Source organism: Amblyraja radiata, chromosome 4, assembly GCF_010909765.2.
Source record: "Amblyraja radiata isolate CabotCenter1 chromosome 4, sAmbRad1.1.pri, whole genome shotgun sequence".
NCBI classification, from domain to species: domain Eukaryota; kingdom Metazoa; phylum Chordata; class Chondrichthyes; order Rajiformes; family Rajidae; genus Amblyraja; species Amblyraja radiata.
The window spans coordinates 90404155-90424004 of record NC_045959.1 but is presented as its reverse complement, the minus strand read 5'-3'; the positions used below and the strand labels follow the sequence as shown (position 1 = coordinate 90424004).

General features: G+C 41.9%; 1 protein-coding gene across 1 annotated transcript in view; it reads right to left on the bottom strand.

Moving 5' to 3' along the window:
• Nucleotides 1–19850, bottom strand: part of col22a1 (collagen type XXII alpha 1 chain) — a 266647-nt gene that overhangs the window by 128331 nt on the left and 118466 nt on the right. Inside the window, exons 15-17 of the mRNA XM_033019945.1 lie at nucleotides 10419–10472; nucleotides 8797–8841; nucleotides 7752–7805 (exon numbers count right to left, since the gene is read on the bottom strand). Coding sequence (XP_032875836.1) covers nucleotides 7752–7805; nucleotides 8797–8841; nucleotides 10419–10472 — 153 coding nt within the window. The remainder of the gene's footprint in view (nucleotides 1–7751; nucleotides 7806–8796; nucleotides 8842–10418; nucleotides 10473–19850) is intronic.

The window sequence follows — 19850 nt, the reverse complement described above, 5'->3', positions numbered from 1 at the left end:
GGCTACTCCTGCGCCTAATTTCTATGTTCATAATTAATGCTTAAAACTCTCTCGGTACCACTTGAGTTTGGCATTAGTATGCAACCCAAACTCGCATGTTCAAAGAATGTATATATGCAAAGTGGTGCATTCTGGGAAGGTTGAGTTTGAGATTATATTTGAGTTTAGTTTATTATCATGTGTGAAAATAGAGTGAAGATACAGTTAAAAGCTTTTATTGCATGTTATCCAGTCAGCGGAAAGACAATACATGATTACAACCGAGCCATTCACCATGTAAAGATACATGATATAGGGAAAAACGTGATTGACATTTAGTGCAAGATAAAGCCAGTAAAGTCTGATCAAAGATAGTCCAAGGGTCTCCAATGAGGCAGACAGTCGTTCAGGACTGCTCTCTAGTTGTGGTAGGATGGTTCAGTTGCCTGATAACAGCTGAGGCACACTTCTATACCTTTTGCCTGATAAAAGAGGGGAGAAGAGGGAGTGGCCAGGGTACAACTCGTCCTTGATTATGCTGCTGGCCTTGCTGAGGCAGCGTCAGGTATAAAATGGAGTCAATGGAAGGGAGGTTAATTTGTGTGATAGTTAAACTAGAACCAGACATACACTGTGATTGATAATGCCCTGTAAAGTGTTGTTGAATAGAGAGATTGGGGTGGGAGATTGCAACCTTCACGTGGTCCGCCCTGTTTCAACGAATGCAATCAACCTGGCGTGCACAATCAAATAAGATCAAATAGAACAAGTTGTCCTACAACTTTAGGCTGTGCACGCCATATGCAAGTAGAAGAAGAAGACGAATAGAGAGATCCAGGAGCTTGAGTACATAGTACCATGAAAATGAGAACACAATGTAGACAGGGTTGCGAGGAAAATGTACTGTGTGGCAGTTTCCCCTCACTGGCTGAGACATTGAGTATAAGAGTTAGGATGTGCAAAACATTGGTTAGACCGCATTTGGAGTATTCTGGTCACTGCATGAAAGGAAGCTAGAGAGGGTGCAAAAAAGTTTCAGGAGGATGCTGCCTGGATTGGAAAATATGAATAATCTAGATAGATTGGAGAAGCTAGGTCTGTTTTCCCTCGTGCGAATGAGGCTGAGAAGTGATATGATAAAGATATATAAAATTATTAGTGGCAAAATAGGGTAAATAACAAGTGTCTGTTTTCTATGGTCGGGGTGTCCAAAACTAATGGGTTTAGGTTTAAGGTAAGAGAGTGGAGATCTGACGATAGGGGATCTGACGAGTAATCTGGAATGAGCTGCCAGAGGCAGACACGGCAATAATATTAAATAGGCATTTAGATTGGTACTTGAATGAGCAGGGCATAGAGAGATATGGAATTATATTAAATTCAACATTAAAGCGGTAGTAAGGAAGGCAAATTAAATGCAAGCATTTATACCAAGACACACCTCTATAAGGTGCTGGTCAGGCTGCGTTTGGAGTACTGTGAGCAAATTTGGGCCCCATATCTGAGGAAGGATGTGCTGGCTCTGGAGAGGGTCCAGAGGAAGTTTACAAGAATGATTCCAGGAATGAGTGGGTTAGCATATGGTGAGCATATGATGAGCATTTGACAGCACTGGGCGTCTACTCACTGGAGTTTAGAAGGTTGAAGGGGACCTCATTGAAACTTACAGAATAATAAAAGGCATAGATAGAGTGGATGTGGAAAGGGTGTTTCCACTGGTGGGAGAGTTAGGACCAGAGCTCATAGCCTCAGAATTATAGGGCGCTCATTTAATAAGGAGGTGAAAAGGAACTTCTTTAATAAGGAGGTGAAAAGGAACTCAGAGGGTAGTTAATCTGTGGAACCAATTGCCACAAAGGGCTGTGGAGGCCAAGTCAGTGGATATTTTTGTCAGAGATAGACAAATTCTTGATTAGAATGGGTGTGAAGGGTTATGGGGAGAAGGCAGAAAAATAGGATTATGTGGCAGAGGTGAATCAGCCATGATTGAATGGCAGAGTAGACTCGATGGACCATATGGCCTAAATCTACTCCTATAACTTGTGAACTTGTAAATTTGGGAGAAAGTAATTATATTTTAAGAACGCCTTTCTTTTCAGACAATGATGGTTTGCACCATCCCATGCAAAATGTGTCTACTGCAAGGCAAAGATGCTTCTGTGACGGGAACAGACTTGATTTAACTTGTAAAACCTCAAAATTACAGAGCTCAGTCAGAAATGTCTGACGTGCCTCAAGGGTGGATTGACTTTATAGTACAGACCTGCAATTGCCTGTTTGAATTAATTGTGATAATGTTGTTCAATTTGTGATCTGGCAACTGTAATTATAAAATCAGCTAACATGTTCAAAACCCTTTACTGCAGATTGAGGATTTTAATTCAGTGTATGATAAATGGAGGTGATTGAAAAATAAAATGGTGTCATGTAAAGCAACAATGGAATGGTCAAATTGTCAAACAAATGATGGGGAAGAACATTCCCTTCTCTATAGGACTGACCTATATAGTTGACCTTCTTTCCTGGCAAATGAAATGGCTTAGCAAGCCATTTATTTGTTCAATATTCATCTCTTAGAAACTCAGAACAACTTCGCAGATTTTCCTTACATTTCAAAACTGAATCCAGAACCTAAAAATACTAGATTCGTACTATCAGTGACAGGGGTCCATTTTTCCGCATGCTCTAGAATAGCTGTGATTTATAATTAAAAAGCAAACAATCTCCTGGCATTGAATTAATGTAGAACAGCCTTGAAGAAATGGCTGTGCAATGTGTACTTTTTACTGTTTGCATTTCACATCAGAATCTTAATCTGAACCCATCAGTGACTGGGAGAGCAGTATGAGAAAGATTACTAACTTTCTAAAGCTGGTGTTGCCAGAGGGAGCAAAGCAGGGATCAAAGATGATGTGCGCTCAAGTCCACGTGAAGCCAAAATACTGGAGGTAATAAATGTTGTAGAAATAATTGCACGAAAACTAGAATGTAAAAGCAGGGATGTGATGCTGAGGCTTTATTATCCACTGGTCAGACCGCATTTGAAGTAGTGAACAGCTTTCGGCCCCATATCTGAAGATTGATGTGCTGGTATTGGAGAGGGCCCAGAGGAGGTTTACAAGTATGATCCCATGGATGTCCATGTCCAGATGTGTTAAATCTGGACTTTCAGAAGGCTTTCGACAAGGTCCCACATAAGAGATTAGTATACAAACTTAAAGCACACGGTATTGGGGGTTCAGTATTGATGTGGATAGAGAACTGGCTAGCAAACAGGAAGCAAAGAGTAGGAGTAAACGGGTCCTTTTCAGAATGGCAGGGAGTGACTAGTGGGATACCGCAAGGCTCAGTGCTGGGACCCCAGCTATTTACAATATATATTAATGATTTGGACGAGGGAATTGAATGCAACATCTCCAAGTTTGCGGATGACACGAAGCTGGGGGGCAGTGTTAGCTGTGAGGAGGATGCTAGGAGGCTGCAAGGTGACTTGGATAGGCTGGGTGAGTGGGCAAATGCATGGCAGATGCAGTATAATGAGGATAAATGTGAGGTTGTCCACTTTGGTGGCAAAAACAGGAGACTATTATCTAAATGGTGGCCGATTAGGAAAAGGGGAGATGCAACGAGACCTGGGTGTCATGGTACACCAGTCATTGAAAGTAGGCATGCAGGTGCAGCAGGCAGTGAAAAAAGCAAATGGTATGTTAGCATTCCTAGCAAAAGGATTTGAGTATAGGAGCAGGGAGGTTCTACTGCAGTTGTACAGGGTATTGGTGAGATCACACCTGGAGTATTGTGTACAGTTTTGGTCTCCAAATCTGAGGAAAGACATTCTTGCCTTAGAGGGAGTACAAAGAAGGTTCACCAGACTGATTCCTGGGATGTCAGGACTTTCATATGAAGAAAGACTGGATAGACTCGGCTTGTACTCGCTAGAATTTAGAAGATTGAGGGGGGATCTTATAGAAACTTACAAAATTCTTAAGGGGTTGGACAGGCTAGATGCAGGAAGATTGTTCCCGATGTTGGGGAAGTCTATGACAAGGGGTCACAGTTTAAGGATAAAGGGGAAATCCTTTAGGACCGAGATGAGAAAAACATTTTTCACACAGAGAGTGGTGAGTATCTGGAACTCTCTGCCACAGAAGGTAGTTGAGGCCAGTTCATTGGCTATATTTAAGAGGGAGTTAGATGTGGTCCTTGTGGCTAAAGGGATCAGGTGGTATGGAGAGAAGGAAGGTACAGGATACTGAGTTGGATGATCAGCCATGATCATATTGAATGGCGGTGCAGGCTCCAAGGGCCGAATGGCCTACTCCTGCACCTATTTTCTATGTCTATGTCTATGTCTATGTCTATGATTGGGTTAAAGTATTAGGAGCGCTTGATGGCTCTGGGCATTCACTAGCTGGAGTTTAGAAGGATGAGGGGGTATCTCATTGAAACTTACCGAATAGTAAAAAGCCTGGATAGAGTGGATGTGGAGAGGATGATTCCACTAGTTGGAGAGTCTACGACCAGCGGGGCACAGATGGGGAAGGATAGATCAGCCACAACTTAATGGTGGAGTAGACGGGGGCTGAACGGCTTAATTCTGCTCCTATGACTTATGAAATGAGAATAAGGAGCTGTGGAAGATTCATTATCAGTTTATCCAATGTGATATCTATTCCAACATTAGTAGAATAAAGCGCAGGAACAGGGACCCAGTGAATGGAAAGGAGTGTGGGAGATAAAATCCCCACAATTGGAAGGGAGCATGAGAGTCAGAAAGGATCGACAGAACCAGGGCCCTTGTATGTTAAGGCAGCACTGAAATCAGCATCCAGATTCCAATCTATCAGGATTTCCAAATAGTTAGATACCAAATTATCGGAGTTTTAGTGTTTATTTCATGGAATAGCATTCATTTCTCAGATTTTATTTTATTATTGCAGTTGCTTTCTGATCATCAAATCAATTAGTGTAGAAAGACGCCTTTCAATAGAGCCATCTCTTTGAAAAATCACCCGGTTAGCAGGTATTTTAACTCCCCTTCCCATTCCCATACTGACCTTTCTGTCCGGGGCCTCCTCCACTGTCAGAGTGAGGCCATATGCAAATTGGAGGAACAGCACCTCATATTTCACTTGGGCAGCTTTAAACCCAGTGGTAAGAATATTAATTTCTCTAATTTCAGGTAGCCCCTCCATTCCCTCTCTCTCCGCCCATCCCTCACCCTCAACTTCTTGCTTGTTCTACTGTTCGTATCCATATATCCCTTCATTATCACCTCTTCCACAGCCAACAATGGACTATTGTGGGCTTCACCTTTCCTTGGTCATTAGTTCTAGCTGTGATTTGTTGTGAACCTTTTCATACCTTTAGTTTTTCTCTCCCGTGACTCTCAGTCTGAAGAAGGGTCCCGACCCAAAATGTCACCTATTACTTTTCTCCAGATATGCTGCCTGACCTGCTGAGTTACTCCAGCATTTTGAGTTTATCTTCTTTGAAAATGCTGCCAAGTAAACTCATTCTCCTGGTTTCTTCCAATGTTTGCAAATGCTTCCCATTTAAGTGGAAATCCAAAGGACATGAATACAAGTACCTATTTTAATTTTGAGCTTACTGTCGACAAAGTGTCAGCTGTGGTGATGTTATCTTACTAACAAAGCAACAGAATGTGCAATTTGTTAGCAAACCATGCCAACCTGGATAATATTAATCTTCACAGGTTGTTCAAACCTGAAGAGCAAAGAGACTTGTAACTTCGAAGAGTTGCTGCTTCTATCTTCACTCCTAACACTTGGGAATAAGCAATTGGGTAAAGACTCCTGTGTTGTACCAGGAGCAAGCTACTCTCTCAGTGTAGTAATTAATAATCCTAATGGGCCTGTCCCACTTAGGTGACTTTTTAGGCGACTGCAGGAGACTATGCAGTCACCACATGGTCACCACATGTTTGTGGGTAGTTGCCAGGGAATTGCCATCATGGTCGTGAGGAGTTCCCGCATTCTGGGAACTAGTCGCGGCCTCATTATGATCGCCGTGAATTTTTCAACATGTTGAAAAATTAGTGGCGACTAGAATGAAGCCACCATGGAGAGTAGTGAGAATTGTCGAGCCGTAGATGGGTTGCCAGGAGATCGAAGGTTCTCGGAGGTTCTTGTAGTTTGTAGCCGGTGCTGACCGGTGAATTTCATTGGCTCATTGGGAAAAAAAGGTAAGCTGTAGTTTTCAGAACCAAGGATAACCGTCCGGTAATGTTAAATGTCTGCCGAGCTTCACAGCCGCATATCTCTGGCTTCTTAAAAGTTGTCTCCATTCCTTCACCCCCCTTCTTCCTCCTCTCCCCCCTCACCCCCATCTCTTTTAAAGGATTTACCGTACACTGTGCTTTAGCCATCTTTTTACAGTTGCAACCTTCCTGTTCATCGTGGTGTGTGTCTGTTTCACCTTGGCTTTGCACCGTGTGAATTTTTTAGACAGCGCTCTCCCTTGCTTCCCCTGCCCCCCGCCTGCCTAACAGGCTGGTGAAGGAAGTGGTGTGTGTGTGTGTTCCACTCTGACAGTCGCCGTTCCAGTTGCCGATTTTTCAGGTGACTGCCAGCAACTTGAGAGTCGCTGGTAGTCCGCTGAAAAATCGCGTAAGTGGGACAGGCCCATAAGCCTTTAATAGATCTAAACATTGAATGGCAATTTTCTGAGGAGCAGAGATATTACCCATGCTAATATTTATCTATCTGTCAACCTCACAAAAATCATATTGTCTGGCAATTATTACCTTATTGATTTTAAAAGCTGTCCACTGCACAAATTATTGATCACATCTTCTAACCTGTTAGAATATTCCAAAATGTCTCCACATTATGCTCTGACCAAAGAGGTCCTGAATTTTCTGACCGATTCTAGCTGCCCAATCAATCTGTGATCTCTGCTGCTGGGTTCTGCATGGAGTCCAATAGCAGGAACACAAATGTGTTTCCAAAATCTGCCAGAAGAATCTCTGGGGAATAAGTTCACAGATCCGGCCTTGGGCCTGTCCCACTATATGAGGTAATTCAAGAGTTCTCCCAAGTTTTCCCCTGATTCGAACTTGGAGAATATCCGTAGCGGGTCCGTAGGAGTTCGTGGATGTCTCGTAGCGGCTCGTACGAGTAAAAAGTAAAACATTTTTTCATCACGAGTATTTTTTTACTCATGGACATTTTTTGCAGTGTTGAAAAAATGTCACGAGTTTATCGGATTTCCTGAGTACCTACCGATAGCATTAAGACTCAGCCATCAGGCTATTAAACCTGGCTCGGACAAAACTCTGATTATTACCAACCACTTTCTGTTATTTGCACTATCAGTTTATTTATTCATGTGTGTATATATTTATATCATGGTATATGGACACATTTATCTGTTTTGTAGTAAATGCCTACTATTTTCTGTGTGCTTAAGCAAAGCAAGAATTTCATTGTCCTATACAGGGACACATGACAATAAACTAACTTGAACTTGAACTTGAAGAGCCGCTACGAGATGTTCTGGGTGTGAATATATAGTGTTGCAGCAAATGTGTGCAAACATGTTATGAGGAGAACACCTGCTTAAACATATTCTGTCATATGCTGTGGATATAGTTAAGGCGTCTGTAACCCTATGGAACTTCTGAATGTATTTGCTCACAGGACAGAGGCTTACCTGTGTAAAGTCCAGCACATCATATTTTTGCGTCATAACATAAAGGGGATACAGTGGATGAATCATTTGACAAGGAAAGTTAGGAAGCTTTCACTTACCACTTCTCCAGGAAGACCAAGTTTTCCAGGAAATCCATCAAAACCACGGTCACCCTAAAGGAAGGAAGACAGCATTAAATCTAATTGATATGCAGTAGCCTAGAACCACAGGTAACAAATCAATGTCAAGGTTGATATCACAGAAAGGTTTTCATTTCTTTTTAATTTATACCTATTCAGGCAGTGAAATGTATTCGGATCTGCTGAGATCTTTTTATAAGCACAGTAATGCTTGTGAATGGAAAATAAGGTTTTAAAGACTGTGTCCCTCATCTCCCAAGCCTTAATATGTGTGAGATGGCTCAGATATCCCATATATTCTTTATTTTCTTAGTGTTGGCCTGTTCCTAGTTATTGTTCTTTAGTCTATCAATATCCCATTCCTGAACTTGTTAATACCATTAGAAATCATGAAGAGGAAAGTACAATCCTATCACAGTTTTCTCCTCACACAGAGCCATTATATGCATCATTACAATGAGCAAGATTCTACTTGTTCCTGAACCTTTTACTGGAAGAGCGTTTCCCTTGATCTCCAGACAGATCAATCAGAATGTAATGCTTTGGTGAAAACAAGGATAATTTTAGCCTAAAGCAACGGGTCAGCCAGCATCTCTGGAGAACATGGGTAGGTGACATTTCAGGTTGGGAATAGTCTTGGTTCAGGAGAAACAATTGACTTGAAATCTTTGGGCTTTAATTCCATTTTAGTGGGTTTAGCAATTAGTGGGACAACAAGAGTAAATGGCTATGAAAATTACTGCAACTTTCATCTTAAAAGTTGAGATTTCTCATTTGCCAATTCTGATGAAAAGTAATTGACCTGAAATTGTAATACTTGTTTCTCTATCCACAGATGCTCCCTGAGCTGCTGCCTACTCGAGCACTTTCTGTGTCTAATATTTCATATTACAAACACCTGCAATTTTTTTTTTGCTTTTTAATTAGGCAAAGGTGGGAATTGAGATTAATTTTGAATTTTAGATATTGTTGTGAAATTTTACAATCTTGCAGCTCAGACAATGATGTGTATATGAAGACTTACCTTCTCTCCATGCGATCCTTTAGGACCTATATCACCTCTTATACCCTAGGAGAAGAAATAACAACAGTAATTTATAATAAAAATGAATGATAAAAATAAATGCATGTAATAAAACAACTAAAACAATTTCTAACGATGCATAGGGAACTTGAAACTTGTAACAATCAATGAATTATCAATAACGTTATGACCATTTCACCACATGTTTCTCACTGGATATGATCTTCAACACATCGCTAATGTTGAATTAGAAACACCATGTGTTGTTACATAATGTTTCAGTTACCTTAGTAATCTATACATATAGAATCAGTGAGAATAAGTTTCACTTCATCCAAAAAGTGGAGAATGAAATATTAGCTCAATAGCTCGGTAGTTCATAGAATTATACAGCCCGGCCCTTCAGTCTAATGTGTCCATGCTGTCCCTGTGCCCTTCTATGTTTGACCTATTTGCCCACATTTGACCCATATCCCCCTTAACCTTTCTTAGCCATGTACCTGTCTAAATTTCTCCTAAATGTTATTTTACCTGCTTCAACCACGTTGTCTGGCAGATTTTTCGATGTAGGTGCTACCTTCTGTGTGCATATCTCCATCATAGCCCAAGAACATTGGTTTATGGGATCTTCCCTACAGCCAGCAGTCTATTAAACACCATAACCTCAAATAAGCTCTGAACTTCAAAAGAACTTCAATTATTAATATTATTATAATAATAATAATAATAATTATTATTATTATTATTATTATTATTATTATTATTATTATTATTATTATTATTATTATTATTATTATTATTATTATTATTATTTGTTTTTTGAGTATGTGTGTGTATATATATCTATGTGTGAGTGTACTTGTGGATATGTGTATATATAGATACACACTGAACCTTTTTTTCTCTCTCTTTTATCATATTGTTTACAGTGTAATATGTTTACATATTCTGTCGTGGTGCAGCAAGTAAGAATTTCATTGTTCTATCTGGGACACATAACAATAAAACACTCTTGACTTGACTAGTGTAGGGGAAATGGAGTATGCAGTCGGGCACAAGGCCAATGGCTTTGGTTTTATTGATGTTGAATTGTAGGTTGTTATAAAATTCATATGCTGCCATGTAGTTTGACAGAAATGAAGTAGATGAGGACTAGAGTTGATGAAGAGATAGTGAATGTGTAGGACGGGACTAAAGATGCTGGTTTACACCAAAGATAGACACAAAATGCTGGAATAACTCATCGGGGCAGGCAACATCTCCGAAGAGAAGGGATGGGTGACGTTTTGGGTGAAGACCCTTCTTCAGTCTTGAACCGAAACATCAGGGATAGAATAATACGATAGAATAGGGAAAGTAAGAAAAACCTTTTTATTTACTGTGCCTAAATTCACTGTCAAATGCCAGTCCTAGATTTGGGTGTCATTTATGATGTTGCATAGAATGCATAGGAATGTACATTAGCAACTGGTAGATGCCAGATCTCTGCAATATGGGAGTTGGCCAAGATTAGGTGCAGCATAAACAATCTAGACCTGATGATCGTTGCTGTGAATCCCAAAGAATCTTCACATGTACAATGTGAGACAATGACAAACAGCAAATCCAACGTTTCAACTTACAGGAGATCCAGCTGTGCCTTTAAAACCCTGTTCTCCAGGATAACCTTGGTCTCCCTGTTGGAAATAGTAAAACAGTTTAGTAACTAAATTAAGAAAACTATAATGTACTCTGTTCACCCTCAATGCAATGGATCAGCGTTCACGTCGCGCCCTCCGTCAGTACCCAGGCTCGCCTGGGGAAGCCAATGATCCTCTCAGCAGACTAAATTCTACAAGACGACGCCTGAGAGCCAAGTCAAAGAATCCTAGTCATTATCCCAAAGCCGAAAGCAGCAACAACGACCAGCCTCAAGAGCACCTAGCAGTTGGACCTGCTCTCCGAATACTACAACTGAATGTTGAAGGCCTCTCTGCAGCCAAGCGACGCCTCATCGAAGTCCTCGCCCACCAACACTCCATTGACGTCATCTGTCTCCAAGAGACGCACGTTGGGCACAGAGGAAGCGGGCCGTTACACCATCAATGGCTTTGATCTTCTTTGCTATTCAGGACTGGACATGGCCCCTGCTTGGCCAGCCTTCACAAATGGGGCAGCAGCCCAACCCCACAGTGTGTTTGTGGAGAGCAGCAAACAATACAACACATCATTGAAGCATGCCCTCAACAAAGACTCAAAGAAGGACTTGTCACCCTTCATACAGCAGATCAAGAGGCAACTGCTTGGCTAAAGGACTTTGCATTCGCTAAATAAAAACCCTCAAAATAGCAATATCAGACTTTATTTCCTATACTATGAACAAATGATACATGTGAAAATTTAAACAATATAGAACTATATCCTTGATTGCCAGAACCATAGACATACAAGAACATGAAGCAACAATAGTAATTATCTCCATGTGATCAGCTCCATGAATATTACAAGGTAAGTATAGCATTTATTATGAGCAACCAAAGATTTTTTTTTTTCTCTCAAATATTTAACAAACTTCCTTAGGAGGCAAGAACTTTAAGGACCTGTCCCACTATGGTGACCTTATTGGTGAGTTTGGGAGACTTTGCGCTCGCCACAAGCTCGCAACATGGTCGACTCATGGTCGTAGATGGTCTCTGGTGAGTCTCCTTCATGGTCGGGAGTAGTTCCAGCATAGTATGGTCGGGAACATGTTGAAACATTTTCTGCGACCAAAAATTGGTCGGCATGGAGAAAATCGATACTTTTGTAGTCGTAGGTTTAGTCAAAGTAGGTCTTAGTAGGTCGGCATGTTATCGTAGGTTATCGTAGGTAATTGAAGGAAGTCGAAATAGTCGTAGATAGTGTTAGTATATCGCCTTTGCTCATTTCAATGGCTCGTTGATAGTCGAAGCTAGTCTTCTACATAGTCGAAGGAGGTCTTCTACAAAGTCGATGGAAGTCATCTACATAGTCAAAAGATGCCAACTTTTCGGCGATTCAACAAGTCCATGACAGTCTCCTAAACTCGCCAATAAGGTCGCCATAGTGGGACAGGCCCACTTGGCCGAACTAATCCGCGAGTTCTGGCGAGTTTGCCCTCGACTCATACTCGCAGCATGGTCGACACGAGGTCGTAGGAGGTCTTCGTAACTCTCCTTCATGCTCGAGAGTGGTCTCTGTGTACTCGAGGCCTCAGCTAGGTCACAGCGTTGTTTTCAATATGTTAAAAAATGCCCGCAAGTAAAAAAGGTTGCCATGGAAAAAATCGGTTTTTACTCGTTGGTTTAGTCATAGTAGGTCATAGTAGGTTGGCGTGTTAGTCGTAGGTAATCGAGGGTAGTCGAAGGTAGTCGAAGGTAGTCATAGATAGTCTTAATCATAGTCGAAGGGAGGTTGAAGGAGATCGAAGGAGGTCGTCTTCACTCTCCACTGTTCGGTGTCCCATTTTCCAAAGTTAGTCGTAGCTAGTCGTAGCTAGTCGAAGCTAGTCTTCAACATAGTCAAAGGAGGTTGAAGGAGGTTTTCTACATAGTCGAAGGAGGTCTTCAACGTCATTTTTTCAAACTCTTCTAAACTCGCCAATTAGGTCGCCCAAGTGGGACAGCCCCTTTACATTTCAATGGGAAGCCACAATGCTCCTCGCGAACAAGTGACACTTGATTCCTGGTCTCTGCATTATGGGAGTTGGACAAGTGCATACAGTGTGAAAACAGGCCCTTTGGCCCATCAAGTCCACGCTGACCATCCATCACCCATAAACTAGTTCTAATTTATTCCATTTTCACATCCTACACGCTTGGGGCAGTTTACAGAGGCCAATTAACCTACAAACCCAAGATAGACACAAAATGCTGGAGTAACTCAGCGGGACAGGCAGCATCTCTGGAGAGATGTCATGGGTGACGTTTCAGGTCGTGACCATTTTGAAGAAGAACGGTCGCGATCCAAAACGTCACCCATTCCTTCTCTCCAGAGAAGCTGCCTGTCCCGCTGAGTTACTCCAGCATTTCATGCCTATCTTCAGTTTAAACCAGCATCTGCAGTTCCTTCCTACACAACCTACAAACCTGCACTTTTTGGGATGTGGGAGAAAACCGGAGCACCCGAAGAAAACCCACGCGGGCACAGAGAGAACGTGCAAAATCTACACAGACAGCAACCGTAGTCAGGATCAAACCTGGGTCTCTGGTGCTGTGAGGCAGCAGTTCTGCCACTGTGTCAAAGTGTCATCCTAGTGCTTGAGCGCATTTCAAAAGTTTGTGTGCATGAGTGCTGGAGTGGATGATGGGGAATATGGGTTGAACAGTTTGTAAAACACATGGTGCTGCACCATTGGAACTACAAATTGCCATTTCAAAATAATCACCCAGGGAACGATCACGATTCCAAGTTTCATAGTTTCATGATATCCTGACTATTTTCCATACAATGAATTTGGGGAAAACTGCACCCTGAATGTTGAACTTTAAATTCATTTAGCTTAAATGAGCACTAAGAAATTTAGAAAATGAAACAGCTACCCAGGATTATTAAATGGAAATGACAGGGCTATTCAATAATCCCAGGGATTCCTGATAAGATGCATAATGATGCATATTGAAGAGAGATCGAGCAACTGTCCATATGGTGCCAGCGCAATAACCTGGCCCTCAACACCAGCAAAACCAAGGAACTGATTGTGGACTTTGGAAGGAGTAGGAGGGGGACCCACAGCCCCATTTATATCAACGGGTCGATGGTTGAAAGGGTCAAGAACTTCAAATTCCTGGGCGTGCACATCTCTGAAGATCTTTCCTGGTCCGAGAACACTAACGCAATTATCAAAATAGCTCATCAGCGCCTCTACTTCCTGAGAAGATTACGGAGAGTCGGATTGTCAAGGAAGACTCTCTCTAACTTCTACAGGTGCACAGTCGAGAGCATACTGACCGGTTGCATCGTGGCTTGGTTCGGCAATTTGAGCGCCCTGGAGAGGAAAAGACTACAAAAAGTAGTAAACACTGCCCAGTCCATCATCGGCTCTGACCTTCCTTCCATCGAGGGGATTTATCGCAGTCGCTGCCTCAAAAAGGCTGGCAGTATCATCAAAGACCCACACCATCCTGGCCACACACTCATCTCCCTGCTACCTTCAGGTAGAAGGTACAGGAGCCTGAAGACTGCAACAACCAGGTTCAGGAATAGCTACTTCCCCACAGTGCAGGATGCCGAGGGGTGATCTTATGGAGGTGTAGAAGATCATGAGGCGAAAGGAATGGTAAATGTGCTGACACTTTTACCCAGAGTAAAGGAATCAAAAAACAGAGGACACAGGATTATCATGAGAGGAGAAAGATTTAACAGGGACCTGAGGGGCGACGTTTTCACACAGACAGGGGTGGGTATATGAAACAAGGCACCAGAGGGGTTAGTTTAGACAGGTACTATAACAATATTTAAAAGACACTCGGACATGTATATCAATAGGGAAGGTTTAGAGAGATATTGGCCAAATGCAGGTAGGTGGGACTAGTGCAGATGGTGCATCTAGGTCGGCCTGAACAAGTTGGGGCGGAGGGCCTATTTCCTTGCTGTATGGCACTATGAATCTGACATTTTTAGATTCAATGACAGAAATCTAATGGACCTCTCTGTGATGTGAAGGGAAGGAGGCCAACTACACAGCAAAAGAAATGCAAAATATCCCAAGCAATTGAGAAACAATGTGATTTGGAGGAACAGCATATCATATTTTGCTTGGGTAGCTTATAACCCAGCAGTATGAACATTGAACTCTCTAATTTTAACTTACTTCATCTCATAGTCCCCCCCCCCCCCATGACAGAATAGGTCATGTCCAATCAAATTAGTGAATTTTTGGAAAAGGTGTTCAAAATGAGAGATGGGTTGTGATGAAAGTTTGTTAATCTGAAAGGAAAGAAGTCACCTCTTTTATACAATATGCAGCATGAATAAAATGGAACACCAGCTTCGTATTTCACAAATTATTGGCAATTAATGCCCTGTATATTAACACAGGTAAAGACAACTGTGGGTCCAATTTTGAACAGTAATCTACAACCCAATTAATCCTTGAACATTTGACCAAATTCAATCCTTTAGGTATAGTGTGGTGCAGCTCTCTTTGAACAAGTACAAACCCTGAATGCGATATGAGGTTTTAATGATAGGTTGACGGTGTGCCTCCTATAAATCTAACAGCCAATATAATGGCAAATTATGTTTTACAATGATTTATTGGAGGCTTTCGTGTGGCATTGCTAATTGATGTAATTTATAAACCCATTGTCAAACCATTCAATTGGATTACTTATTTGGAACATTTATATATATGTTTTGACATGTGTGAAGGAGGTGGAATAATTATTTTGTTTTTGGAACTGCTGTTTAAATTTCGGAGGAAATAGATAACATGAAACTTTGTTTATTTTTCTTTCTCTCAATTAACTGCTTAATAACTTTAGAGCAATTCAGCCTTGGTTGAATTGGTTGTAAATATATCTTATGAAGAATAATCGGTACGGTAAATCCTCTGTGCTTTGCCAACTGCAAATCTTCTTTCTAGGGCAGCACAGTGGTGATGCAGTAGAGCTGCTGCCTTACAGTGCCAGAGACCTGGGTTCGATTCTGACTATGGGTGCTGTCTGTAAGGAGTCTGTACATTCTCCCTATGACCACGTGGGATATCTCTGGATGCTCCAGTTTCCGGCCATAATCCAAAGATGTACAGGTTTGTAAGTTAAATGGCTTTGGTAAAATTGTAAATTGTCCCTCGTGTGTAGGTTCAAGGTTCAAGGTTCACATTTATTTGTCACATGCACCAATTAAGGTACAGTGAAATGAGTTACTATGCAGCCATACAATTAAAAAATAACACAATACACAATAGAATTTAACATAAACATCCCCACAGCATTCTTCACTGTGATGGAAGTCAATAAAGTTCAGTCAGTCTTCCACCTTTGTTCACCCGTGGTCGGAGGCCTTGACCCTCTGTAGTCACCGCTACGGATGGCCCGATGCGCAAGCCCTCTCATCGGGATGATCGAAGCTCCGACGTCGGGACAGATTGAACACACTCGGTTGGAGTTCCCGAATCGGCCACTTCCTTACCGGAGACCGCGGCTTCAGGATATTATAGGCCGCAGGCCGGCGGTCGGAGCTCTTCTCCATGCGATCCCCGGCAAGGGATCGCCCAGCTCCGCGATGGAAAGTTCACGCTGCTGAAGCTCTGGGCCCGACTCCGGAAAAGGCGGCACTAATCCAAGTTGTTAGGCAGCGAGAAGCACCAAGGAAAAAAGTCGCATCTCCGTTGAGGTAGGTGACTGAAAACGGTTTCCCCTATTCCCCCCCCCCCCCCCCCCCCACCCCCCACCCCCCACATAAGACATACCGAGAGACACTAAAACATACATTTGGACATACTAAAAAAACAAAAAAAGTCAAAATCACGAACCCGCTGCTGGTGAGGCAGCTGACAAACAGCGCCACCCGATGAGTGTTAGTGTACAGGGTGATCACTGGTTTGGGCGGACTTGGTGGACATAAGCGCCTGTTTCTGCGCTGTATCTCTAACGTTTAAACTCTAAAGTCTAAAATTAAAGTGAACTCCTATCAATTAGTGCCTTTAATCTTGCTGATGTAGTGCAGAATACAAGGTCATTCACTCCCTTGGATAAATTGTGCCAATACTTTTCTTTATGAGAAAAATGTTTCCATATATTCATATTTATAATGGAATCTCAAGTGATCTTAACTTGACACCATTAATCAGAAAGACAAACAGAATATCACTTTAAAGTTCCACAGGTGTTCCTTAAGGGGATTAGGCCTGATATGAAGGAGATCTGACACTGCATTGCTTTATTATTTTTATTGTTTTAAATTACACCCAAGTCTTATTTTGGGGAAAATATATACTTAGATCATGTCAGTGGGAGTATCAACCTGCAAATGCAGTAATCATATGTATTAAGTTCTGTTGCCTTCAATCAGGGATCAGTAACCCTTTAAACAATTAGCACAAGCTACCAAGAATCCCCCCCCCCCCCTGATACATTTGTTTATTTAGATATGTGCCAAATCTCTTGTGACTAGTGTGAAGTGTTTCCCAAATATCCGTTTTCCCATTTGAGAGCTAAATGTATTACAATCATGAGATGGTCTTAACATTTGCCTTCAAGCCAATGGTTCCAGACCTGCTACCATGTATAATACTGCAGTCTGTTCAACCTCTACTTGTAGCTAATACCTTATAACCAGGCCACATTCAGTCTGAAGAAGGCCCCAGACCCAAAATGTCACCAATTCCTTCTATCCAGAGATGCTGCCATTGAGTTACTCCAATATTTTATGTCTATCTTCAGCATTTAAGTAAATTGGGAGGAGCAATCTTTAGTTACCAGTCATGCAACAATAGGTGCATTAGACCTGCCAAGGCAATGCTTGCAGTTACATTTGCAGTCACAACTAAATTAAACTTTCTTGAAGTGTCTTCAGCTAAAACAATTCAACAGCTTTCCTTGTGCAATCATTTGATACAACTGACCTCACTGGCATAATTTAACGCTGATTTGTTAAATACAAACGTTCTTTATTCCCAACTTTCCCTGTGTTGTCTGCCAGTGAATCAGCCATTTGTTCTCTGCTGAGAAATGACATTTTCTTCCGGTAATATTTCAAACCCTTCATCCTCCTCATACACCCACTTCTTCCTCAAATATCGTCCGATGGTAAAATGTTTTTTGTCAACACTATTTCAACTTAAACTGGTATAAAGAAAGCACTAACAAGTACTGAAAGGAAATAACAAATTAAGTAATGTTGAGCCAACAGAAGTTTGAACGCATTGTTCTGGTGTTGCTATTCTTTTGAGTGATCAGTTGGTACAAGTTCCAAATTCGTTTTGAATATTGTTATCCAAGATACAGTAGTCTCTTCAGATTCTATTCATCACCATGTAAATCACAGTCCTTTAAATCTATTGTTATTTGTTACATTCCAGTGCATTTGAACTTAAAACATAGGATAATGGCTCGGAAGTTATTTCACACCATGTTTAGTTCAATTTAGTTTAGAAATACAGCAGGGAAACAGGCCCTTGGCTCATCAAATCCATGCTGACCAGCGATAACCCGTACACTAGTTCTATCCGACACTAGGGACAATGTGCAGAAGCCAATTAACTTACAAACTTGCATGACTTTGGAACGTGAGAGGAAATGGGAGCACTCAGATGAAGCCCACATGGTCATAGGGGGAACATACAAACTCTATCCAGACAGCACCCGTAGTCAGGAATGAACCCAGGTCTATGGTGCTGGAAGCAGCAACTCTACCACTGTGCCTCTGTGCCACCCTTAAACCTTTGTGGCACATTTCAGAGCCACCAAATTTTACTTGAATTATGACATATTGTATGGCTCTTAGGAGTCAAAACAACATTTTTTGGCAAAATATTTTTTGGAATATTTTAACAATATTCGTGAAACTCATAATGTGTGAGAGTTTCAATTTTGAGGATTCTCTGTGTAATGGGGCTTTTTCACGGGGCGAGTTGACGCAAGATGTCACCAGAATGAAGTGGTCGTGGTCCAGCACGAGTCTCGCACGATATAACGGGGGCAGATAAAGAGTTCCCACGGTACTCGGCATTTCTGTTATTTGTGCGAGTGACTTGTCCGTCTCCCGAGCTTTCGCGTTAAATCTTGAATGAACATCGTGAACTACACGTGACACAAATGATGTAACTTTTTTTTTCACACACTATAAATATCCTCCCTTGGTTGAATTGGCTCATTTGGAGACATGTTTTACTGTGTATGTGGGAGACACAGATGGACTGAGCACAGTACCTCGGTCTTACTGTGTGTGGGAGAGGGGGAGAAAGAGACGTACACTCACAGAGGCAGAGTCTCTCAGCCTGTGTAAGAGGGAGGGAGAGAGAGAGAGAGGCACACACAAGGTGGATGTGAAATCTCACCTGCCTGTTTCAGTGACAGACACCCGCCGCCAGTAAATGAAGACACCCCCATCTGTCTCCCCCTCCTCTCCCTCGACTATAATCTTTAAAAGGGACTTTAAAAGGGACTTTACTGAAAGGTTACGCATTTATCGACCACAGGCAGCATATCAGAAGGGTCTCGATATCTCTGGAGAAAAAGAATAGGTGGCGATTCGAATCGCAACCCTTCTTCAGACATCCTAATCGGAATTGAGTCTGAAGATGTGTCTCGTCCCGAAACATCAGCTATTTTTCTCCAGAGATGCTGCTTGACTCGCTGAGTTACTCCAGCGTTTTGTGTCTGTCTTCGGTTTAAACCAGCATGTGCAGTTCACTCCTTACACGGGTCTCTGGAGAACATTGATTGGTAGCGTTCCGGACCCTGCTTCGGAAAGGCATCGATCGCTAGTCGGCGAGGACTCCGAGCTGTATCTCTCAAAGAAGTACATGTGAAAAATTTCTCACGGACCATAAAAATGCATAACCTTTCAGTAAAGTCCCTTTTAAAGTCCCTTTTAAAGATTAGTTATTTTCTTGAATCTCATTAACATAACTCATGAATAAGTTGATGTCCATATGCGGATGCAAATCTTTATTTTTATTTATTTTTTAAATTCAATCCCACAGAAGACAATTTTTACTCACCTTCTGTCCCCTCTGTCCAGCTTCCGGGTTCACCGTTCGCAGGAGTTCCCACGGTACCCGCAAGAGTTATTACGGATATCGCACTGGCCACTATGTTCATACAATGTTGCAATGCTCAACCACAAGTGTACAAGTCACTCTTGGAGAAATTCAAACTTTCTTGAATTTTCTCCCGAGTGACCAAGATACACGATTACCTGCCGTTAGCGCTACGGTGGTCCACGGTGGTCCACGAATGCCGTACTGTTATCGCACGAGGTTCCCACGATGTTAAACTCTGGTTAACTCTTGCGTCAAGTCGCCCCGTGAAAAGGCCGCTTAACTCTCTGTGTAATTCTCTGTGTAACACCAAGCCGAAACAGACTGTTGGTTGCAGTGCACCCTTCCC